The following is a 26905-nucleotide window of genomic DNA, read 5'->3' as shown; positions in this document are numbered from 1 at the left end:
ATACAGAAAGACTGCCGTTGCAGGAAAGACGGCCGGCAAAAATCACCGACTGTGAACATTAATAGAATATCACCTCCCATCTTCAGAGCAATCTGGCTATTATAACATTAGCGTTAAGAAAGCTTAATTAAATATCTGTCACAACATAAGTAACCGGATCAAAGTAACAGTACAGTCCGCGGCATATCACATCATAATGTATCATATATTTCCTTATCTAAGTCAGCTTCTTGAGCCGTATCTGGCCGTGCAACACTCACAGTGTCACATACTGTATGCAGAAGTATTATTTTAAGCAACTCATTAAGTTGACGAAACACTCGAGACAAATGTAATTAAAGTCGGATCGTGTTTTAGACGGGGCAGTGATATCATAAAACCTGTTAATGTACGCATTCAAACACTTGTTCTGTTCCCAGCTGTATTCACCTTGCCGGTGCAGCTCTGAGGCTTTTATCCTGGATAAAGTGTTTAAGTCATGGATGTTTAACTTCTTCATATGTCTAATATTAAAGTTCACTTTTCATTCAGGAAGTACGACGCGCTGCGCTGTCAGTACGCTTCTCCATGTTTGTGATTGGTCGAATGCTCCAAATACAACCCCTTTCATGTGAACGAGCACCTAACTAGATAGGACACGGCTGGCTTGAGCGATCCACTTGATAACCCGCGTCGTAGTACAGTTTAGCGAGAGCCCGTATGTTTTGGATTAGGCCAACTGGCTAAAACAAACATATTCAGGTTAGGTTGAACCAGCTTCGTAGTACAGGCCTCTGATATCCTGAGAGCTGTATTGTTATATTTTAAGAGTCTTTCTGAATTGAAGTCTGACTAACAGTTTTTTATGTTCTAACCAGCGTTCACACTATGCCAACACAAGGACACAGAGATGCTGTTTCTCCCGATTTAATTCATGTTTGTAACGGTTCCTGATCTATAAAGAATTGTTTCACTATGCTGTTTTTCCACTAACTTTCTAATAGCCTTGTTTTTCCTGTTCATTAATTTGCCGAGTAGTTTTTTGAATAATCTGTTTGGTTAATAAAATGTTGTGACTTTACATTTTGATTGGGATGTTTTGATAGTTGAGTTAGCAGTCTGTTCTGGTCTAAAAGAAGAACCAATGATTCATGTATCTAGATATTTATGATGTTTTCAGTTTGATTGTTCTCTTTTGTTTAAATTATCAGACTGTACCAAAATAAAAAATGCCTTAGGAAAATATGCACATCCCTGCATATTTCTTTGTTTTTCAGCACATTATAAACATGTCATTCCCTTGTTTTAATGAATGAAGACAGGAGGGAACTGTTTAAATAAATTGTCCACGGACATAAAGACAGGTCGGGCTTCAAGGGAACCCAGGAGAAAACAACGTTGTTTTTAATTTATATATACTGTGTATATAGATCTGAGTACTTCTACTTTTACTCAAGTACAAGATCTGAGTGTACTGGAATAAAAGTACAAGTTATACTTCTACTAAAGTACAAGATCTGACTACTACTTTGAATCAAGTACAAGATCTGAGTACTTCTACTTTTACTCAAGTTCAGGATCTGAGTACTTCTACATTTACTAAAGTACAATATCTGAGTGTACTGGATTACAAGTAGAGGTTCTACTTTGAATCAAGTACAAGATCTGAGTACTTTTCCACCTCTGTAAGTATAGTAAGGCACTAAGGAGCGCCTTGAATCTCTGTCAGAGCTGGTTGATTTTTTTCAGGTGCTGACAAACTCAATATCTCATAAAACATAATTATGTAAACTGGCACAGCAAAACCATAGCTCCAAAACTCTCAACACATTTTCAGCTCTGCACCCAAATTTCACTTCAACATGGCCCTTTCTGCAAACACTGCACACGGTTCTGAAAGTAAAACACGGGAATCTGACATAAAAGACTGCCATTACTGTAAAACTGCAGCAACATTAACTGTAGAACCCTAGAAATTTGCAATTTGAGGAAGTCACATTCATATCTAATTATAATTACACTCTGGCATTTTATATCCCAGAATCATTATTGAATTATTTTTAACTTGAAGTTAATTTTATGTTTTTTGCATATTACATCCTATTTAAAACACTGACGTTAGTTTGATCATTAAACACTGAGCTATTTGTATTTTTAAAATATCATACAGTATATCTCAAATTATTTATTTATTAGACTTTGTATTTGTGATCTCTCATTATCCGCTAGCTCCTGTCTGATTTCAGTATCGGAGTTTCTGCTTCCCCTCTGGAGTTTCTTTTAATCCTCTTTGAACAGCTGTTATGTAACCTCCACTCTCTGTGTGTGTGTGTGAGTATGTTTGTGTTTGCATTTGTGCAACTGTTTCCTATCAAACAGAGCTAAATCAGATCTGAACTGAGCAGGGCTGCAGCTCATGATTTAAGAATCATTATTCTTTATACACCTGAACATTAGCAGGAGAGGACTCTTTAAAGTAGAGACACTACATACTGATATACACCTGAACATAGGCAGGAGAGGACTCATTAAAGTAGAAACACCACTTACTGATATACACCTGAACATCAGCAGGAGAGGACTCTTTAAAGTAGAGACACTACATACTGATATACACCTGAACATCAGCAGGAGAGGACTCTTTAAAGTAGAGACACTACATACTGATATGCACCTGAACATCAGCAGGAGAGGACTTTTTAAATTAGAGACACTACATACACCTGAACACATATTTCTCGATCATGATACCATATGATAGGTGTTGAGGTGGGGTTTCCTGCTGCATTTAAGCTAACGAGCATTTAGCTGCTGCTTCTCCTGCAGCCGTTGCCTTTGATGTCGACTCAAGTACAAGATCTGAGTACTTCTACTTTTACTAATTGACAAAACCTGAGTACTTCTACTTTTATAAACATAATAAACACTTAAATCAGACATTAGTTCCACCTGGAGTAAATTCACATGTGTGCTACCCTGTAGTATACAAAGTCATTAAAACTAGCTGCACCTTTACCAGCTTTGATAACACTTTAATGTTCAATCATTATATCAAAACCTATATAATGGAAAACAAATGTATGATCACAAACAAAAACATTTTTCCTAACGTTTAAAATCCGCCATACCAGTCCCATATATATTATTATTATTGTTCTAATTCATAGTTATTTTAATACCGTTTATCACCACAGGGGGGCAGTGAGTTTATGTGTAAAAGAAAAACTAAAGTCCCATGATGCATTGCGGTGGTCAGTTTCTAGCTTCCGGTCCTCAGGAGCTAAGCGTTGCTAACAGACCGTCACTACCCGATCTGCAGCCCTGCCCTATCTGCAGTGCACATGGACGAGATGGTCCGCCATATTGGACAACTCCATACAACGTCTCAAATATCTATACAAAAATCTTTTGTTATTTTATTTTATTTGAAATAAAATTAAGGACATTCACAGTTAATGTAATTAGATATAAATTATGAATGAGATACATATTGCATACATTCACAGTCAATATTTCTTCAGTTTGTATGATAGCTATCTAACAGAAGTTAAATCCATTTCTCACTTATTCTGACAATGTACTTAAAGAGCAACTTGCAGGTTAGAGACACCAGTGAATAAATGTGTAGGAAAATGATGTATACTAGGGGTGTAACGGTATCCGTATTCGTGCCGTACCGTCACGGTTCGGACGTCACGGTTCGGCACATGCAGTCACACGACGAATACGCCTTTTTTTTTTACGAGTGGGAAAAAGTCATTCAAGCAGTATCCACTTCACTATTTATAATCCAGGGGGCGATATTGCGCCTAAAAGCTGTTTGCCAGCCGCCCTTAAACAACAAATGAAGAACAAGAAGAAACACATCAACAAAACGAACAAAATACAAGAAGAAGAAAAGTTAGTATGGCGATTTCAGATAACACACAGGAGCTAGAACCCACCTGCTTCTTTTAAATCATCTGTGTGGGAACATTTCAGGTTCCCTGTGGACTACAATAATGATGGAGTGCGAGTGGTGGATCGGACGAGGACGGTGTGTCGGTGTTGTTAGACAGCGGTGCGGTATGCTAATGGTCAAGTGTCCTATTTAGAGTTGCCGTATGTAGTTGTCAAATATGGCGGACCATCTCGCACATGCGCACTGCAGATAGGGCAGGGCTGCAGATCGGGTAGTGACACAGACGTTGACACAGATTTTATACCTAATGTAATATGTTTAAGAGACTTCTAAACCACATAAAGCGTTAGCGGGTGATTTATCCGTTAAACCGTGTTTTTGTTGCCTCCCGTTCTTTATTCGTAGCTTTTTATACCACGTTGCTAATCGGTAAACATAAGTAAAGGCATTAAAGGGAGATTAGTGTGTTTAACGGCAGTGTTTTATCAAGGAGAAGAAAGACTGAAGAAGAGAAGAAGAGGAGAGAGAGAGAGGTAACATCCTCCAGAGTGTCTGTGTGTCTAGTTTGAATGACTTTTGTTTTGCAGGTTAGTTTGTGAATTTACTCCAGGTGGGACTAAAGTCTGATTTAAGAGTTGATTATATTTCACATCATTGATCCAAATCTGTGAAGTAACTGAAGGTATTCAATACATGTAGTGGAGTAAAAGTACACCATTTACCTCTGAATTGTAGTGGAGTAAAAGTACAAAGTAGCATTATATGGAAATAGTGTTGACAGACCTGCTGGTCAAGTGGCCGTGACAGACCTCACTTTTACCTCACCTACCTCTATTAAAGGTGGGGTAGGTAAGTTTGAGAAACCGGCTCGAGATACACTTTTTGTTATATCCCATGGAATGCTCTTAACATCAAATCCATACAAAATTGTTATCTGTGGAAACGGTAGTACTGTAAAAAGCACGACCAATCATTTTAGCCAGCCCGGCTAAAATAACTGGATGGCGTACCTGCCTGTCAGCCTTCCATCTGTGCACAAACTTATCTCGCGCCATCAGTGGTCTTCTGCGCGTTCGTGTGTTGAAGGAGGGGCTCTGTAAGGAAGTGGCAGATTTTTTCCGGTTGTGTATTTTCAAATTCTAGCGCACTCGAGCTGGTTTCTCCAAAATTACCTACCGCACCTTTTAAGCTTACCATTGATAAAAAAGAATGCTAAATTGGCTATAATTTGCTTTGATGGAAATGATGTATGTATGTCTCAATAATGTCTTACCAGACAAGTGAAACTAGACGGAACATACTGAACTTTTGACCTATACACATTATGCATTTTAGAAGGTGCAAGCAAAGCATAAAAGTTCTAACCACAACTCTAGGAAGGCGTTGTGGTTTTTGACACCTTGACAACGGTTACAAAGATTGAGGACAACAATGCACACAGGATGAGAGTGAACTGTGTACAGACTTGATGATTTTCGGTCCAACATCCAGGAGCAACACATCTTAGAGACAATAGAGACAGTTTTGTTAAGTTTGTTTCTGTTAATAAATTAAATGTGCATGTTTTAAATTGAAGTTCAAATAAATCTCAATTCTAAACATTCTAAACAAGCTTTCATAAACATGTTCATACTTCCTTTTGTTAAAATTGCATATCATTACTAGAGTCATTTGTTTAATTTTAACTTTACATTTTTAATTGATTCATTAATTAAGAATTGAACCTATGTGACCTCCTTCTCACTCAAAGATAGAAAAGGGGAAACCACCTGATGCAGAGAGGGAGGAGGGAAGAGACTATAAAATATGATTAGTGAAGAGAAACGGGGGAGTTTGGGGGGACTTTTTTGAGGCTTGAATTTGGGCTTGGGCTCTTTTAGGGCTCTAGGGGGTTCACTTGGGAACTTATTGCTTTTGTACTGTGACCTTGTGTCCTTGTAAAACTTTTGTTATTTTTTGGATCTTGTAAATCCTCTATATTGGTTAAAAACCTAATAAAACCGGTTTGTACTTTGTACATTAGGACCCAATTCCTGGTCTCTCTGGTGGTCTCTGAAGGTATCTGCTTGGTCTTAGAGTAAGGTAATAACACCCTTCCTTGAAAAAGTCTGACAGTAGTTCATCATTTGGACTTGAAATTGTTTTAAGGGGAATAGCAACCCTGCTAAGGTTAAACTATAGTTTCATATTGGTTACTGTGGTTGATGAGGTTTTGATTAATGCTGAAATATGACGTGTGCTCTGCTGATGTGGTAATATCACTGCTGTGATATCAGTGTTTGACTATGGCTATGTTTGATATTACATTTATATTGTTTTAATTGGCATACCTGGTTAACAGAGGGGGTTGGGGATTATGGGTCCCGAAGCTGCCCTAATTACCAGGGAGTCTCCCAATGACAATGGGTTTCTCCTCCAGGGGCATTTTAGATACTGCTCTGTGGTCTTACCAACACCTACTGCACTACACACTCCAGTTGGCTATCCTGGTGGTCGGACATTCAACGCTTTAGTGCCAGAAATAAGTGATACGACGGGTAGCTGGTGTTAGAAGCCACGCTGTAAGTGCCCCCCTAAGAAGATTACGGTGATCTTGCGTTAACATTCTGGGGCGTTAGGACGGACGTTTTCCGGAGCCTTATCAGCATCGGAGCTCGGTATTGGAGACGACTTAAATATTAACGTTGGTTGTATCGAAGTTAGATACCTTTACAAAAGTAAAGTACAAGTACCTCTAAAATAGTACTTAAGTACAGTACTTGAGTAAATGTACTTCGTTACTTCTCGCCACTCCTCTCCTCTGTCATCATCCTGTTGGACCTGTCTGCTGCATTCGACACGGTGAACCATCAGATCCTCCTTCGCACTCTCCAAGAACTTGGAGTTTCAGGCTCTGCACTTTCCCTCATCACCTCATACCTCAAAGACCGTACCTACAGGGTTACTTGGAGAGGGTCCGAGTCCGACCCTTGTCAATTAACTACAGGGGTCCCTCAGGGCTCTGTTCTTGGTCCCCTCCTCTTCTCCCTGTACACAAACTCGCTCGGATCTGTCATTAGCCCGCATGGTTTTTCATACCACTGCTACGCTGATGACACCCAATTAATTCTGTCCTTTCCCCGCTCAGAGACCCAGGTCGTCGCACGCATCTCTGCTTGTTTAGCTGACATCTCTCAGTGGATGTCCGCTCATCATCTCAAGCTCAACCTTGACAAAACTGAACTGCTTTTCCTTCCGGGAAAAGATTGTCCCACTCTTGACCTGACTATTAACATCGGCACCTCTGTTGTTTCCCCGACTCAGACTGCAAGGAATCTGGGTGTGATCCTAGATAACAACCTGTCCTTCACTGCAAACATCGCTGCTACAACCCGCTGCTGCAGATACACGCTTTACAACATCAGGAAGATACGTCCCCAGCTGACCCAGAAAGCGACGCAGGTTCTGGTCCAGGCTCTCGTCACCTCACGCCTAGACTACTGCAACTCCCTCCTGGCTGGTCTACCTGCATGTGCCATCCGACCTCTGCAGCTCATTCAGAATGCAGCGGCTCGTCTGGTCTTCAACCTTCCTAAATTTTCCCACACCACGCCGCTCCTCCGCTCCCTCCACTGGCTTCCGGTAACTGCTAGAATCCACTTCAAGACACTGGTACTTGCGTACCATGCTGCGAATGGATCTGGCCCTTCCTACATCCAGGACATGGTTAAACTGTACACCCCAGTGCGTGCTCTACGCTCTGCATCAGGCAAACGACTCGCTGCACCCTCGCTGCGAGGGGGACCCAAGTTCCCATCAGCAAAAACACGTGGGTTTGCTATCCTGGCTCCAAAATGGTGGAATGAGCTCCCCATTGACATCAGGACGGCAGAAAGCTTACACACCTTCCGGCGCAGACTGAAAACTCATCTCTTTCGACTCCACCTCGAGCGATAGAATTACTATCAAAGAACTGCTAACAGAGCACTTATATACTAATAAAGGACTGGCTTATCTATAGCCAGTTGAGTAGCATTTGAAATAATTGGCTCTATGAAACCTGATGTACTTTTATGATTATGTTTTCTTCAAGGTTGTGTCTTCCTGGTCGAATGTACTTATTGTAAGTCGCTTTGGATAAAAGCGTCAGCTAAATGTAATGTAATGCTATTAACCTAAGACGTAGCTGTAGATTTGTTATGTTGTGTCCGTCGGTTGTATTGAGTTGTCTTGTTTTGTGTCAGCTGTAGTTGTGTTGATTATTTCAGAGACACAGCCGGAGAAGGAGCACTGACAGTAGCATGGAGGAGAACAAAAAGACCCCTGGAGCTCAGGTCAGTGTGCACTTCATCATATTTTTTGTATTTTTAATCGTTTATTTGGCAGGGACAATGCACAGTAATGATTATAATTAAAACTATTGAGAGTGGGACAATCCTGTATCTCAGTTGGGAGGCTATTCCACAATGAGCTACCTTTAATGGAGAGGATATTTTGTCCAAAAGTGGCCCGTCTACGGTGGAACTCAGTCTCCTCTGGTTTCTGACCTAGTGCAGCATCCAGTGTGTTTTTTGTGGATGAATTCCCCTAAGGGAGGGGGGCCAGTCCATATAAACATTTATTAAGAAAACACATACTTTTAAAGGTGGGGTAGGTACGTTTGAGAAACCGGCACTTTTTGTTATATTCCATGGAATGCTCTTAACCTCTTCTACACCGCACCCCCGATACCGTGGGGAAAAACGCGCCATCTGAGGAAACAGTTTCTGAGGGCATCTTAATATTTAATAAACTACACTGAACAAAAATATAAATGCAACACTTTTGTTTTTGCTCGCATTTTTCATGAGATGAACTCATCTTGAACTCAAGATCTAAAACATTTTCTATATACACAAAATAACCATATCTCTCAAATATTATTCACAAATCTGAAAAAATCTGTGATAGTGAGCACTTCTCCTTTGCCGAGATAATCCATCCCACCTCACAGGTGTGGCATATCAAGATGCTGATTAGACGGCATGATTATTGCACAGGTGTGCCTTAGGCAGGCCACAATAAAAGGCCACTCTGAAACGTGCAGTTTTGCTTTATTGGCCGGGTCTGGGGGGGGTCCAAAAACCAGTTAGTATCTGGTGTGACCACCATTTGCCTCACGCAGTGCAACACATCTCCTTCGCATAGGTTGTTGATTGTGGCCTGTGGAATGTTGGTCCACTCCTCTTCAATGGCTGTGCGAAGTTGCTGGATATTGGCAGGAACTGGAACACGCTGTCGTATACGCCGATCCAGAGCATCCCAAACATGCTCAATGGGTGACATGTCCGGTGAGTATGCTGGCCATGCAAGAACTGGGATGTTTTCAGCCTCCAGGAATTGTGTACAGATCCTTGCAACATGGGGCCGTGCATTATCATGCTGCAACATGAGGTGATGGTCGTGGATGAATGGCACAACAATGGGCCTCAGGATCTCGTCACGGTATCTCTGTGCATTAACAATGCCATCAATAAAATGCACCTGTGTTCGTCGTCCATAACATACGCCTGCCCATACCATAACCCCACCACCACCATGGGTCACTCGATTCACAACATTGACATCAGAAAACCGCTCACCCACACGACACCACACACGCTGTCTGCCATCTGCCATCTGCCCTGAACAGTGAAAACCGGGATTCATCCGTGAAGAGAACACCTCTCCAACGTGCCAGACGCCATCGAATGTGAGCATTTGCCCACTCAAGTCGGTTACGACGACGAACCGGAGTCAGGTCGAGACCCCGATAAGGACGACGAGCATGCAGATGAGCTTCCCTGAGACGGTTTCTGACAGTTTGTGCAGAAATTCTTTGGTTATGCAAACCGATTGTTGCAGCAGCTGTCAGAGTGGCTGGTCTCAGACGATCTTGGAGGTGAACATGCTGGATGTGGAGGTCCTGGGCTGGTGTGGTTACACGTGGTCTGCGGTTGTGAGGCCGGTTGGATGTACTGCCAAATTCTCTGAAACGCCTTTGGAGACGGCTTATGGTAGAGAAATGAACATTCAATTCACGGGCAACAGCTCAAGTGGACATTCCTGCTGTCAGCATGCCAATTGCACGCTCCCTCAAAACTTGCGACATCTGTGGCATTGTGCTGTGTGATAAAACTGAACATTTTAGAGTGGCCTTTTATTGTGGCCAGCCTAAGGCACACCTGTGCAATAATCATGCTGTCTAATCAGCATCTTGATATGCCACACCTGTGAGGTGGGATGGATTATCTCGGCAAAGAAGTGCTCACTATCACAGATATTTTCAGATTTGTGAACAATATTTGAAAGAAATGGTTATTTTGTGTATATAGAAAAAGTTCATCTCATGTAAAATGGGAGCAAAAACAAAAGTGTTGCATTTATATTTTTGTTCAGTGTATGAATGTTTTATATCCATGTAATGGGAAGAAACTCATCCAACACATTTTTTTTTAATTTTTTTTTTAAAAACACAATGCTGACGCTGAGCCTCTGAATTAGCAAGAGCGAAAAATGCTAACAGATTACTGCACAGAAACTCACTCATAAAACCCTTATTTATATGTTCTGCACATCCAACCCATCGATTTGCATTGTGAGAAGACACAGAATCGTTTGGTACATACACATATCACTCTATGATAAGAACTCGCGACTTTATAAACAAAAACAGACATCAAAACATGTGGCGCTAGGTAGCTAAAAACGCTAACATGGCTTACCTGTGTCGTTGTCAGGTCAAAACTGGTCTTCAATGGCATTACAACAATAAAAACGCTGCTGAAGTTAATCCATAGGTCAATCCAATGTGTCTGTGTCCCTTTGAAATTATTTCTGATAATCCATAGGCAATAAACCCTTCTTTTCCGTTTCCTGATGTCAGAGTGAGAGATAGCTTCACTCTCATGCAAAACTACATGCGCAAAGCCCCCACTTTTTTGTGTTAACGTTGGTGTCGATGTGAAAACTCCCCTTCAATTCTATTGGCTCTAACGGTCAAAGAGATGTCAATCACCAAAATCGACCAATGGGTTCCAGAGAAACGGAAAAAACGCCCATTTCCACCCAGATCACCCAAGAGGTGGAGTTTATTTTGCTAAACCTCTCTAAAAAGGTCAAATGTTACTTGTTTTGCATCAATCTTGATACAGGGTACTTATTATATGTTGTACTTTGGATTCCTAAAGCTTTTAGTCTACCATCATCCAAGAGTAGTTTTCACTATAAGTACAAAATAATGTTCAATCTGAATTTTCTTTAAAATAAAAAACATCTATATTGATTCTGACTTCTCTACATCCAACTCACAGGTTTATCATTACTTTGAGAAAAGAGATTATTAATTTAGCCCTTTTTAGAAGTGTAGTTATGGTCATTTGTTCTGGAAATGTCTTTTTCGAGCCTGAGACCTGAAAAACAGGCTCAGGGCTTAACAGGTTAACATCCCGATTGCAATGAATATCTTAAGTGCTTTGACAAAAAATCCATTAAAAAAATGTTCGTCTGTGGGAGCCGTAGTACTGTAAAAAGCACGACCAATCAAAAATAACTGGTTGGCCTACCTGCCTGTCAGCCTTCCATCTGTGCAACAACTTATCTTGTGCCCTGATTGGTCATGTGTGCGTTTGTGTGTGTTGGAGGAGGGGCTTTGTAAGGAAGCGGCAGATTTTTTCCAGCTGACGGGGGACACATATTCATGTATAAAAGACGTACAAAAGTGCATTTTGCATGATAGGTCACCTTTTAAAGAACTGATTATACCCTACTGTCCAACTAGGGCATTGCGTTCCAAGAATGCAGGGTTGTTGGTTGTTCCTCGAGTCTCTAAAAGTACAATGGGAGCCCCAGAGCCTTTTCTTATCAATCTCCACATTTGTGAAATCAGCTTCCAGTTTGTGTTCGGGCGGCAGACACCCTATCCGTTTTTAAGAGTGCGCTTAAGACCTTCCTTTTTGATAAAGCTTATAGTTAGGGCTGATTATATTCAGCCCCTAGTTTTGCTGCTATAGGCTTAGTTTGTCGGGGGACAGGTTACGTCTTCCTTCTCTCTGTCTGTACCTGTGTACTCATGTTCCAAATAACCCAGCTTCCCCACATTTTATTTTTGGTGTCTATCTACGGCGGGATCCTGAGTCGTGGCTGTGCCTGTTGCTGTGGTCCTGGATCATAAGTCCTGGATGGATATCCTTGTGGATTCATCTTCTTATTATAGACACATGCATTTCCAAACATTTGGACTACCTATGTTGTGTATGTATGTAAATGTATTATCTTTTCAATGTACACATGGCATCTATTGCACGTCTGTCCGTCCTGGGAGAGGGATCCCTCCTCTGTTGCTCTCCCTGAGGTTTCTCCCATTTTCCCCTTTAAACTGTGGGTTTTCTCCGGATGTTTTTCCCTGTACGATGTGAGGGTCTAAGGACAGAGGGTGTCGTATTGTCATACTGATATTCTGTACAAACTGTGAAGTCCACTGAGACAAATGTAACATTTGTGATATTGGGCTATATAAATAAACATTGATTGATTGATGGATCAAGGCAGACTAGTTCACAGACTCCTGTTTTGCCAATCCGGTCTAAAAATATGCGACTCGAGTCAAGTCATGTGACTCGAGTCCCCCACCTCTGATATATACTGTGATTAGAATGTTGCCGTATTACTGTATCAAATATAATAAACAGTCAGTACAAGTATTTTGTTTACTGTATATTAATTAAGTATTAATTGAGTTTTTATTTTGTTAACTCTGTATTCATGCTTTTGAGATTTACATTCTCTCTTTCTCTGTCTATCTGTTTTAGAAACCGAAAGGAAGAAAGAGACGTCACAGCTGTCAGCAATGTGACAAATCCTTTACAACATCTGGAGATTTAAAGCGCCACCTGCTTATTCACACTGGAGAAAAACCGTACAGTTGTGAAGAGTGTGGGAAAACTTTCACTAGATTAGGTGATCTCAAAAGACATCACCGCATTCACTTGGGAGAAAAACCGTACAGCTGTGAAGAGTGTGGGAAAGCGTTCACTAGATCAGGTGCTCTCAAATCACATCTACGTATTCACACGGGAGAAAAACCGTACAGCTGTGAAGAGTGTGGGAAAACATTCACTCGATCACCTCATCTCAAAAGACATCAACGTATTCACACTGGAGAGAAACCGTTCAGCTGTAAAGAGTGTGGGGAAATATTCACTGGATCACATCTCAAAACACACCTCAAAACACATCAACGTAATCTCACTGGAGAAAAACCGTACAGCTGTGAAGAGTGTGGGAGACCTTTCACTAGATCAGGTGATCTCAAAATACATCAACGTATTCACACGGGATATAAACCGTACAGCTGTGCAGAGTGTGGGCAAAGGTTTACTAGATCAGGTGAACTCACAATCCATCTCCATATTCACACTGGAGAAAAACCATACAGATGTGAAGAGTGTGGTCAAGCGTTCACAAGATCAGGTGCTCTGAAAAGACATCAACGTATTCACACAGGAGAGAAACCATACAGCTGTGAAGAGTGTGGGCAAACGTTCACTCAATCAAGTAATCTCAAAACGCATCATCGTATTCACACAGGAGAGAAACCGTACAGCTGTAAAGAGTGTGGACTAAAGTTCACGAGATCAGGTGCCTACAAAACACATCAACGTGTTCACACTGGAGAGAAACCGTACTGGTGTGAAGAGATGCTGTTATCTCCCTAACCCATCGTGTATTTTCCTAAATCTAACTAAAACATGTTTCTGTTCTAACCAGCGTTCACACTATGCCAAAACAAGGCCACAGAGATGCTGTTTCTCCCGATGTAATTCAAATCATTGTTCAACCATGGTTTTCTAATAGTCTTGTTATTCCTTTTATAAAATAGTATATGTTCAGGATTAAACTGCTAGCCTCGTTAAGCTGCATTGAAGGAATTTCATTTCATTGTTCATTAAAGGTGGGGTAGGTAAGTTTGAGAAAACCGGCTCGAGATACACTTTTTGTTATATTCCATGGAATGCTCTTAACATCCCGATAGCAATGAATATCTGAAGTGCTTTCACAAAAAATCCATATAGAAATGTCATCTGTGGAAGCAGTAGTACTGTAAAAAGCACGACCAATAATTTTAGCCGGCCCGGCTAAAATAACTGGATGGCCTACCTGCCTGTCAGCCTTCCATCTGTGCACACACTTATCTCGTGCCCTCATTGGTCATGTGCGCGTCCGTGTGTGTTGGAGGAAGTAGCAGATTTCTTCTGGCTAAGGTATTTTCAAAATCGAGCGCACTCGAGCTGGTTTCTCCAAAATTACCTACCCCATCTGCAGAGTAGGTTCTTGAATAATCTGTTTGGTTAATAAAATGTTGTGACTTTAAACTTTGATTGGGATGTTTTGATAATTCCTGTTGCGTTAGCAGTCTGTTCTGGTCTAAAAGAAGAACCAATGATGATTGTATCTAGAAAATAATCACAATGGTTTCAGTTTGATTCTGTTCTTTTATTTTAAATGATCAGAATGTACCAAAAATAAAAAAAGACCTTAGAAACAGACTCACATCACATTGTGTTTTTCGGCACATTATAAACATAGTCCTTTTTTTTAGGGCCGTTGACTGCTGGATGAAATGTGTCACTCGAACTTTTTTTCATTTTAATGAAAAATATACTTTTTAACTCAGTGTGTTTGTCCTGGTTTGTTCCCAGTGAAGGACTACAGCACACAATAAGGTATTAACCTGTTAAGCCCCAAGCCTGTTTTCAGGTCTCAGGCTCAAAATGACATTCCCAGAACAAATTACTATAAGTTCACTTCTAAAAGGGGTAAATTGATAATCTTTTTTCTCAAAGCAATAATAACCCCTGTGAGTTGGATGTAGAAGTGTCAGAATTAATATAGGTTTTTTTATTTTAATGTTAATTCAGATTGAACATAGTAAAACAATGTAAATTATAGTGTCCTTCCAAAAAAAATTACTTATCGTGAAAACCACCCTTGAATGATGGAATAGTAGACTAAAAGCTTTAGGAATTTATATAACATATAATAAGTACCCCTGTATCAAGATTGATGCAAAACAAGTTTAAATGTGACCTTTTTAGCGAGATTTAGAAAAAAACACCCACTTCTGGGTTCATTTGGGTGCATTTGACTATCTCTGGTCCCCCTTGGTCGATTTTGATGATTGACATCTCTTTTTAACCGCTAGAGCCAATAGAATCGAGGGGAGTTCCTAAAATCCATCTAAACATTACCCATTGGTGAATGAGTGACCAGAAATCCCCCGGAACCGGAAGCTGCGATACACTCTGGTGGCTATCATTAGCAGCTAATATGAAATCTCCCGTTTTGACATGATGGATTATCAGTATCATTTCATAGTGACACAGACCCATCGGATTAACCCTTAGCAGCGTCTTTATCGCTTTAATGCCATTGAACACGACTTTTGATCAGAATAACAGCTAAGGTGAGACAATCTCCCGTGAATGCTCCGTAATGCTACGTGTTGTGATGTCTGTGTTTGCTTCCACTGTCACGAGTTCTGATCGCTCTTGTGATGATACTAATACCTATACAATCTGTGGAATCTTGAATCTGATATCTTGTATGTGCAGTTACGATAAGTAATGAGGGTATTTTACCTTGAGTTCTGTGCTAAGTGCGTTAGCATTTTTCTCGCTCGGGGCTCATTTAGACGCTTCTTGTGAGACTTGTGTTTTGTTTCGGTGAAAATGGTTCGTAATGGTTGGTTAGCTGAGTTTCTTCCCGTTAAATGGGTATGAGACATGAATAGGTTTTTAAATATTAAGAAGACCCGAAGACACAGTTTCGTGAAGAAACACCCCACAGGCCCCGGATTAGGGGCCTCTCAGGCTTTACAGGTGCTGGGAAAGACAAAGTGATGTATTGCAATATTAATTGATGAAGCTAGTAATACGATTTACAGTATAGAATAGAACAATTAAGTGTTAAAAATAGCAAGTAATACCTTTCTTCTGCAGTTTGCTCCATTTTGTCTTCTGGCTCAGACTGGCTATCACTAATGATGGTGCATACACATGTGTTTAGTTGCTGCAGTGAGAAGACAGTTGAAGAATTACTTTTAAATACATAATGTATGCATGACAGTCATATTTACAAAAGGATGTCGACCCTCTTCCGTTTTTTAATACATTGGGTTCTAAACTGACAACAGCACTTTTGTCATACTCCTGCACAACCCTTGTAAACATTGAAATGGATGCAAGAAACTATCTGATCCTTTGAAAGATATTTGTGGGTTTTTTTATGTATCATCTTGTGGTGTGTCATTTGGAAATGTATAAAGTATAATTGTTCTGCTTCCTGGCAATGTCCCCACTATAGGCTATACAAACACACAAATGTAAAAATAAAGATACACACCAAAACAACTGACACCAGAGTTGGCTTCTCAGCGGGTGTCTCGCTGAGTGGGGAATATCTGTTAGATACGTGAACGGGTTGGTGGGGACCTGCGGGTTTCGTGTTATGCCCCTTCTGAACAGTCACCCAACCTATTTTTTAAACCAACTATTGATATAAATATAAGAAACTGGAAAATCTAACTATTTACAATATTGAACATCAGAATTTTCAACCAACTATTCATTATAAATGTCAAGACAGTGTCAAGGTCTTTGTCTGTCTTCCAAGACAGTGGGTCTGACTGCTGTGAAGATGGGGGTGATGGTGCATGGGCTGCATGGGCTGCTGTGTAGGTGGGGGGTACAAGTGCTATACGAGACCTCCACGAGACCTCCTTGCTGGCTGGGTTGAAGGTGATGGCTGTGGTGAGGTGTAACTTAACCTGGTGGCAGCCGCAGATGGAGGTGGAGGCAGCTGTAGTGATGCTGGTCTGCTGGTCCTTGGTGTTGATGGCTCTGGTGAAGGCCCTTGAGCCACAGTAGATCTTGACCTGGGGGCCGGCACAGATGTTCTGGCTGCTGGATAAATGCTGCCACCTGTGGGCAACTAGGCCCAGACAGCTGTGAAACATCTCTGCAAAACCAATTAAAATGTAGGACAATAATTATAACTAATTTCATTGAAATAAAGTTCAAGTAAAAATGTTGCTCAAGCACAAATAACAATGCACACATAAAAAGAAAGTTTGGGAGGTTGGAGAAGGAGTTTCGCTCTCTCTCACACACACACACACACACACACAAACACACAGGTATTTCCAGTTACTTTCCATTTAGTATAAAATCACAGACACACATATACATAGGCTACATCTGATTACAAAGTCTCATCTGTACAGGACGGTAAAATAATAACAGGCACACATATAAATAAATCTATGACAAAGTCTCATCTGTACAGAACAGTATGATAAAATAATCTATGGCAAAAACATGTCACTGTAAATGTCTCCGTTGTGGGACGAATAAATGATTAATTTAATCATCTACACATGTAATCTCACTTTTAAACACCAACATAACGTTAACACAGAGTAAACGTTTGCTAATGGAGAGTATATTTGTCCCAATAAAAGTTCATGACTATCGATAACAATATATATCAATAAACCTATTGTTCATTTTCGCGGTATTCCCCACACATTGCCAGTACACTATTACTGTAATATGTACACTTACCCATGTCCAAATGGATCCTTGTTGTTGTCTTTGTATTCTTCTTCTTCAGAAGAGTTGAATACTTCAGGTTCTGTGGCTCTATCTTCACTGCTGCTAGCGAAAAAAATCTCAACTGTAAAGTTTTTTTTAGCCATTTTCTCTCTCTCTCTCTCTCTCCTCACAGCCATAAACTGATGAGAGACACGTGGTTTATGTTTTTTTTTACTTGGTGGGTGGGTAGGTCCTTAGTGATTTCTCGATTTCCATTGGTCATTTCAGACCATGATGGCTTCCGGCCGAGATTTCCTTGACGGACACACCAATCCACCAATCCCACACAGTGTAAAGTCAAGCTGCTTTGAGCGGCCATATTGGCTGCTGTGCCCTGGTTACAGTCTCACAGGAGATACCGCTGGAAAGCTACTCTTCCAGCGATTTTGCCGAAATCTGAATCATATTTCTACTCCTTATATTAGAAAATATGATTAATTACGTAAAATGATGCGCACCTGGACACGCCGGCACGTCCACCGACTCCAGAGGGTTAAGTACTGCTCCTCTCCCATTCAGGCAAGTGTACTTTATACTGCGCTACATTTATTTGATAACTTTAGTAAGTTTGAAGATTCAGAATATTACAAAATATAATCAAGAAATAGTTTATCATGTATTATTATAGGTTAAAGTGGACCCATCATGCTATATTTGGAAAATATATTGTAGGGCCATACCTATATAAAACATGTCTGTGAAGTTTTTTTTTCAAAATACCAAACAGATCATGCATTTTAGCCATGCCTCATTGCGCTCTATTTGCTCTATTCCAGCCCTGTTTTTGCAAGGGCTGATTCTGTGATGTATTTGTATTGCAAATTAGCTGCAGCTGACCACGCCCCCCTGCAGAAGAGGGGGGTGTGGCGAGCGTCATGTTACCATGCTTGCTGTGAATACTAGAGGCCGATAACGGTCGTATCTGCTACAGTTCTCTATCAGATAGACGGTTCGGCCACACGAGGGCCGACACGGAAACGCAGATAACGATAATGGGTCCCTAGGTGGGTAGATCTGCAAACGAAACGCTCTGGGGGGGCAAACGGCACCGTGTTTACGACTATACGATCATGTCCTGATAACGATGATGCAATAGCCCCGCCTCTCCCCACCTCTCCTGCTCAGAGATCAGCTGCTGGGCTCTCAGAAGAGGGGGAGGACAAGAGAGGCACCGTTTTTTATTCTTATATTATTATATAGAGTCGTTATAAATTTGTTTTAAAGCTCAATAAATAACAAAGAAGACCTCTGACCGGCAATTTTCTAATTTTGTCCGGAAGATTTAAAATTTAAACGGACATGTTACCGGCGGAAAAAAAATCTAACTGAAACTCTGCCGCACGTCCCCTCATCCCTTGGAAGAGGCGGAGAGGTGGGTGTTTTTCATCTGCTGGTGGACTACCGGAGAGCAGCAGCAGCAGCAAACGCTTGCCTCGGGGAGGGAGAAAAAGAGCCAGAGCGTCCACAGCGGAAAATAAACAGAAGGGCAACCATGGCAACCATGCGCGGGAAGTCTTCTTGGCTGCTTTTGTGGCAGACTACAGCACCACTTACAGGCCTCGCATATGTACTACAGTGTCTCCAGCGCTTTCGAGCGGTCTCGTGTGAACGGACACATTTCTGGTGCCTGTTGCGTGTGGGACGGAAGATTTTTTTTGATAACGGTTGCGGTCTGTTTGCAGGTGGAGCGTTGCCCATGTAGGCGCAGCGTCACCGCCTACTATTCCGGACTGACGTCAGTTCGGATGTAAATCTGGATCAGCTCCGTTGTAGCCCAGTTTTTTTGGAGATTTTGGTATGGAGGAAAAGAGAGAGGGTTGTATTTTCTGACACTTGGTGAGTTCTCTGACACACCTGGGACACATATGCATGTATAAAAGAGGTACAAAAGTGCATTTTGCATGATAGGTCCCTTTAAGATAACATGTTATTGATCCCATGGTGAATTTCACAAGCTACCCAGCAGTATATAATGTAATTTAAATCAGCTCCTCCACTTCAGCTCTCTAAAGCAGAAATAAACTATTTAAGCATTGTGGCTGGCAACCTTAAAGTACTGCTGCTACCACAGCAATCTGAACAGCCAATCATAGTGATTTATTTTGCCCACCGCCTCCGCTGGCCGATTCAACACGGCAACGGAAGGAGTTGCATGGTCAAAAAGACACGACGGTGTGGGACACACCAATCTGAGTAAAGCGACAGGACGCTCATTGATGGCCAGACATCTATCGATGGCCGAAATCGGCTTGGTGTGTCAGGGCCTTAACAGTCAATGAAACGGTTGTCTCCTGTGTGCTCCACTTCCTACTTGGTGCACCGGTAACTTTCTTGTGCGAACGAGAGACTTTCTTTCTCTCCAGGGCTCAACATTAACGACTGCCCGATGGCCCGGGGCCATCTGATATTTAGCTCGGGCAATGAAGCCTCACCTGCTGGTTGCCCGATCGGGCAATCTATTATGCCAGTATCATGCAGCTCGCGGATCCAGTAATGAGTGACCCGACAGTAAAACTAAACATATCTATAACTAGTGTAGGTAGTTTGAGAGGTAATTAAAATAGCCACGTGTGATATTCTAACCTGAAGTGTGTGTTTTGTTCCGCTCACCGCTGCATGTGATCATGCAGAGCTGCGTGTCGACTCGTCAGCAGCAGCTGATCTCTCTCTCCCGTCAGATTAGACTTCACTCGCGTTTATGTCCATATCGATCAGATCCAGCTAGTTCTAGCTAATGATATGACAACCTGCTTATTAAAAGACACCTAAACAATAAGTGTCGCTGTGCAACCGGGTGAGGCCACAAAGTATAGCGCGGCATTATGCATTTGTTTACATGCCCACCGGAACCCAGAGGCATTGCCAACAGATCAACGCACAATCAACCCATACAGGACATATCTTTCTCCACATTGTGTCGTCCTACGTGCACGTATCTCTTGTGCACTTTGACTGCCAGCTCAACACCTTCCACCATCAAGGACTAGAGACCGTAGATGTCGTTTAATCGCTTTTAATCATGAAAAAATGTGGCTGTCCTGTTCACATGCAGCTTCCTTATGCACTAGGTCACATGGTACATATTTTACACATTACGACTACCGCCAGCAGGGGGAGACACATCCAACAATGTCCTGATGAGGACAGAACACTCCCTGCCTGGTATCTATTGATAACACCCATTAACTTGGCTTCTAAATATCAATGTTTGAATGTCACTACTTGCTCTTTTAGTCTTCCTCGGAGAGAAGAAGGACTAAGTCTGTAATAGGTCTGAGGAAAGGCGTAGCACCATCTTCTCTGGTGATCTTGACCTCTACGATGTGGACCTTTTCATCTTTGCTCGGGGATGCCTTGGTGACCAATGCCAATGGCATTGCCTCTTTGCTTGAGAGTCTTTCACAAGAAAAATAGTTCCAACATCAATGTTTGCCTTGCTTCTGTGCCACTTACTCCTTGTCTTTGACGTTGAGAGGTACTGCTTCCTCCATTTGCTGCAAAAGGCATCTGCAAGGAATTGAACCTGACGCTTGTACAGGTCTTTGGGGGTGAAATCCCCCGGAGGAGTTGAGAAGGTACCTTTCTTCTGTGTGAGTATAGTAGCAGGGGTCAGCACCAATGGATCTGGAGGATCGGTGGATATTGGACCCAAGGGTCTTGTGTTCATGATGGCCGCTACTTCTGCCAAAAGAGTTGTGAGAGCCTCATGTCTCTCCACACGGACGCTGTCAATGTTTGAAGGAACCTGGAGCTCCTTGCAGGCTCGTGGAAATTGGTGCCTCTATCCGAGCGGATATGCTTTACTGGACCACGTATGGAAATGAACCATCTGAGGGGAGAGAGACGTTTAAGTTATGTGATCGGTTGTCTGGACGGTGTCGCCTCTGCCTCTTGAAGGGGGAAGGGGCAACCCAGTTGTTGCATCATCCTTTCGGAACCCTTGTTCCATGGTCTTTATGAAGACCTTGTCTTCAATCGAGGGAGCTATTTTGTTATCTTTCTTAGATCTTTGGAACACTGTACACCCAAGATGGTATTCACCTTTACAGGCGGTGTCATCACTGAAGTAGCTCTTTGTGGGGTAAGTTGACGTAAAGTCTCTGTATCTTTCTTTAATGAGTAGGCGATTCGGACAAGGTTGAAAGAAGGATGACGACCGTTCTCTAGCGTGCTTGTGAAGAGAGTGTTCACTATGGATGGCTTATGAACATTTCCCAAAACAGACGTCTCCCACGATGACCCATCCCAGGTCGAGCCTCTGAGCATATGGTGCATCGTGAGGATCATTGATCTGTTCCCGCACTTTGTGTAGTCTTATTATGTCTCTTCCAAGGAGAAACAGTATTGGGGCTTGGTTGTCCATTTTAGGAATCTGAAGAGCTACAGATTTCAGGTGTGCGTGGTGGAGAGCAGCTTCTTGGAGTGGGAATACACGTTGGTATTATGGATTGAAATAGTTGTTCTATTATTGCTTTGCTTGAAGGCAGGCATTTCTGAGTAAGACTGGGTATTGTTGAACATGGTAAGATCAAAACTGGGGTCATTTCTTGTCATTGCTTGTTCACAGACAAAGTCCACAAAGAAGGAAAATGGTGGAAATGGTACACCGTTTTGACATTTGTATCTGGTGCCCTCACTTATCCATCTCTCTTGTAGGTTGTATGGTAACTTTTGTGCAATGGGGTTGACGCCACGTGAGGTATCTAGAAAGGCGAGGCCCGGTAGATCTCCCTCAGCCTTGGCAGAAAGAAACCTCCATCAACAGATCACCCAGCTATCTCAACTTCTGAAATTCCTTGTTCGTCAACTTGGGGAACCCATCAAGTCTCTTGAAGAGTGAGCTCTCAATAGCTTCTGGTGATCCGTAACAGTGTTCCAGTCTTCCCCACACCATGGCTAGCCCTCTTTCAGGTTGGTTCACATTCACTGCTCTGATACGCCTTGCATGACCAGCAGACTCATTTCCTAGCCATTTGACTAGCAGGTCCATCTCTTCGCTAGCCGATAAGTCTAGGCCTCTGAATGTGTTAAAAAAACTAAACTCGCCAGGCTCTAAAGTTTTCTGGACGATCGTCAAACTGTAACAATCCTGTGCTGACAAGTTTGCGGCGAGCAAAGAATCTCATAAAGTCTGTCATGCTCTGACTCTCCTCTGCATTGCCAGCTAATGGAGTGCTGTTGTGTTGAAGCTGGTGAACGCTTACGATCATTGAGTCCTCCAGGCCTCATCCATCCATGATTCTGTCCAACCTTCAACTGGATATCTTCTTTCTGATCTATGTTCCAACTTGACCGGCTGTTGAGCGGGAGCATTAATCAGTAGAGGAGAGTTATTGTCGTTACCCTTGGTTACAGAGTGCAGGGAAAATCCTATCCTGCTGTGGCATAACCCTTCCATATCCATTAATGGGTTCCATTTCTGGCATTGACTGAAGGCTATTGTGTGATTTGGGATGTTGAAGTACGTATTTGGATGTACGGTCTTCGGGTTTGAGTGGGAACTCTAATTTGAAGCTATGTTTATCCCCATCACTGTCTGCTGCTGCCTCAAGGACTTCTGCCTCAGCAATAGCAGCGGCTGCTTCTCTTTCCATGTTCAGGACGCCCAGAGATGCATCTATATGTGCTCTTTCTATTTTCATTTGCATTTCTTGTTTAGCAAAAGAAACTTGTGCTCTTGCTGCTTCTGCTTTTGCGTGTGCAATAACTGCTGCTTTGTTTGTGGAAGCACTGCTTTTCACGGAGCTTGATGCGACAGACCTGACTTTGAACGAGTTTGCTTGTTGTTCTTCCATTGTGAAGCCGAGGATGAGGTTTATTCGTTAGCGCTGTTGTTGTAGTCTTCTCTCTTAGCTGTAATGTAGCAGCAGTAACTTGTATCTGCTCAAACCTGTTGTCCGGCCCGCTAGAAAGCTATTGTTTCACTCAATTAGCGTAGGGAGGGATACACGAACCTGTCCATCAAGAGATTCGATTTGGAAATCAGTCGCTCTTCTTCCAGCTGTCTCTACCACTCCTGCGCATGTCTTCAGTGAGTAAGGTGACTTGGGGCCTTGTATCTTGAAAAGATAATAACAACTCTGGTCGAGCAAGTTACTTTGATCGTCGAGGATGGCATAAAGCTTTAGTGCTTTGTCTGGATAACTTGAGTGGAAGACTTTAACGAGACAGATCTTGGAACATGACTTGCCGCTCAGGTCCCCACCGCAGACACTGGTACACAGGGCTGCAATGTTGGCAGGTGTACTTTCATCCTCCCTGCCATACTCTATGGCAGGGTCTGTGGCCTTCCAGGTTGGGGGTCCTGGATGTAGGGCTGATTGTGGTCACCAAAAAACATGTGGCTGTCCTGTTCACATTCAGCTTCCTTATGCACTAGATCACATGGTACATATTTTACACATTACGACTACCGCCAGCAGGGGGAGACAAATCCAACAAATGAACAACAATGTCCTGATGAGGACAGAACACACATTAAGTTTTAGACATCAGAATTGACTATTCTTGTCTGTCACATAAGTGGCGCAACTGAAGCGGTATTGCGCTAAAGGGAAATTATTTTGACCGAAGAGATTTAGATTTGCCGGCTAACGGGAACTCTGACGTTGCCATTTTGTGTGCTTCACGGATGCGCTCGGCTCCTCTCGACTGCTGCTCGGGTCTGCTCGGTCAGCTTCCAGATGAGGAGGCATTCGTTCGACCAATTTACAGTAGATAACATTACAAACATTTTTAACAGGGACCATAATAGTGTAAATAATGTTTGTTTGGGAGTTACAACTGAATGTAATGTTTTTCTACTTTTTTACATCTGGGAAGGCATTTGCCTTCATCAGATGGAAAATGTCTTGACCAACAACTTAAGTATTTCTTATAGCTATGCAGGGCATGCAAGCGAGCACACAAACAAGAACAAACAAACAAGTGAAATGAAGAATACAATTGAAATGGTACAATATAATATTGTGGTGGTTCATCTTATAATTCAGTCTAGAGAATGCACCAGACAGCATCTAAGACCTGCAAAAATCTAAATGTTCTAGGGGGAGGCCCCCCAAACCCTTCGTGCCATTTCGTCCGCGCGCATTTTTCAGGGTAATCTCTATTGGGCTCAGGGCCATCTGTAAATTAGCTTAGATGGCCCACAGGGCCTTCTCCCAAAATCCTTAATGTCATGCACTGCTCTCTCTTTTTCTTTTTTTCATTGCTTCGTGCTTCGTTCAATACAAAAACAATAATTTATTTTAAAAAGTAAAGTCCTTTCGAGTCATCTGTCTCAAGCCTAAGTCAAGTCTCAAGTCATGAATACCAAGTAAAAGTTGAGTCTTTTATCAATGTTAGTCAAGCAAGTCTCAAGTCATGTGACTCAAGTCCCCCACCTCTGGAATATACTGTGGTTAGAATGTTTCTGTATTACTGTATAAACTATAATACAAATATAATAAACACAAACTGTTAGTAAAAGTAGTATTTTTTTGACTGAAAGTTTGTATTAAGTGAGTTCTTATTGTGTTAACTGTATATGTATTTTTGCTTTTTAGATTTACTTTCTCTCTTTCACTGTCCGTCTGTTTTAGAAACCGAAAGGAAGAGAGAGACGTCACAGCTGTCAGCAATGTGATGAATCCTTTACAAGATCTGGAAATTTAATGCGCCACCTGCGTATTCATACTGGAGAAAAACCGTACAGCTGTGAAGAATGTGGGAAAACTTTCACTAGATCTGGTGATCTCAAAATACATCAATGTATTCACACAGGAGATAAACCGTACAGCTGTGAACAGTGTAGGAAAACATTCACTACATCAGGTGAACTAAAAACACATCACCGTATTCACACTGGAGAAAAACCATACTGGTGTGAGGAATGTGGGAAAACATTCACTGGATCAGGTCATCTCAAAACACATCAACGTATTCACACGGGAGAGAAACCATACAGCTGTGAAACGTGTGGGAAAATCTTCACTACATCAGGTAATCTCCAAACACATCAACGTATTCACACTGGAGAAAAACCGTACAGCTGTGAAGAGTGTGGGAAAACATTCACTAGATCTGCTGATCTCAAAACACATCAACGTATTCACACAGGAGAGAAACCATACAGCTGTGAATGGTGTGGGAAAATGTTCACTACATCAGGTGCTCTCAAAACACATCAACGTATTCACACTGGAGAGAAACCGTACAGCTGTGAAGAGTGTGGGCTAACGTTCAAGGCATCAGGTACCCTCAAAACACATCAACGTGTTCACACTGGAGAGAAACCGTACTGGTGTGAAGAGATGCTGTTTTCTCCCCTAACCCATCATGTATTTTCCTAAATCTGACTAACTGATTTTTTGAGATCATTTACATATTGACAGAATGCCAATGAGGATATTCGCTAGTGTGGTCGTAGTGTGATGTGAACACCTTGATGTTGTCAATCAATCAGTTGATATAGGTCTATTTTCACCAAATGTATTAATAAGAGAGCACCTTGCATTTAATTGATAGCATTACTGTTTTTCTGTCATTATTAATTGTGTTATTATTAAAGTATATCATTGTTGTGATTTATTCCCATTAATGTTTATTCCCATTACTGTAGTTTTCAATCAGATGTGAGAATTCGTTCTTCTCCCTAATGACATTTATTATCACTTCTATCTTTCTAAAGGCACCGACTTATTTTGTGTTATATGCACACATAATTCATGATATTTATTCATTAATGTACTTATTGTTTCCATTGAAATAAAGCTTATTTAATTCAAATGTGTCTTTTCTTCAGTGAGATATTTTATTTCTGAGTCTGACTCAAGCAACTTAAGTATTTGCTTTTGGGCAAAGTCATCTGAACATTGTGTACTGTGCAAGTAATGTGGCACTCTACCTTTGTCCCTATATTTAGATGAACAAATGAATCCCCATTATTGCATTTAATAATTCATATTTCACGACTCACTGTTACTGTAGCACTGACCACTTTATTGTATAAAGTGCATTCAATTTAAAACACCATAGTGTTACAGTTACATGATGTACAATTATAAACACAATTATTTATTTACGTATAATACATTTCTCTGATATCAGATAAATTAGAATGTAACAATTACACTGATGGCCCTGTGTGTTTTTTGTCACCAATATTATATTCTAGTTTGCACTGCGTCCACGGCTATGGTCATGGCATGATAAGAACTGCTCTGTATTCCTAAAGTTTGACCTTTCTGGCAACATATTTAATTGATTCAGTATAAATGATGGCAACAGCATACACTAAGGTAAACCAAGGTAAAAAAGCTCAAGTGGATACAAATCAGAAGCATGAAACACATTGACTTTTGTAGATCCCAGGATTTATTTGTCATCAGCAGGCATG

General features: G+C 41.6%; 1 protein-coding gene across 1 annotated transcript in view; it reads left to right on the top strand.

The window, feature by feature from the left end:
- The window catches only part of LOC117441809 (zinc finger protein 420-like), a 41367-nt gene extending 15125 nt beyond the window's left edge, over positions 1-26242 (top strand). The window contains exons 3-5 of the mRNA XM_034077823.2: positions 8128-8193; positions 12688-13565; positions 25139-26242. Of these exons, the coding sequence (XP_033933714.2) occupies positions 8128-8193; positions 12688-13565; positions 25139-25859 (1665 nt within the window). The 3' untranslated portion in view covers positions 25860-26242. The remainder of the gene's footprint in view (positions 1-8127; positions 8194-12687; positions 13566-25138) is intronic.
- The last annotated feature ends 663 nt before the right edge of the window (positions 26243-26905 follow it).

This window comes from Pseudochaenichthys georgianus, unplaced genomic scaffold, assembly GCF_902827115.2.
Source record: "Pseudochaenichthys georgianus unplaced genomic scaffold, fPseGeo1.2 scaffold_200_arrow_ctg1, whole genome shotgun sequence".
Lineage (NCBI taxonomy): Eukaryota > Metazoa > Chordata > Actinopteri > Perciformes > Channichthyidae > Pseudochaenichthys > Pseudochaenichthys georgianus.
This window is presented reverse-complemented; position numbering and strand designations above follow the sequence as displayed.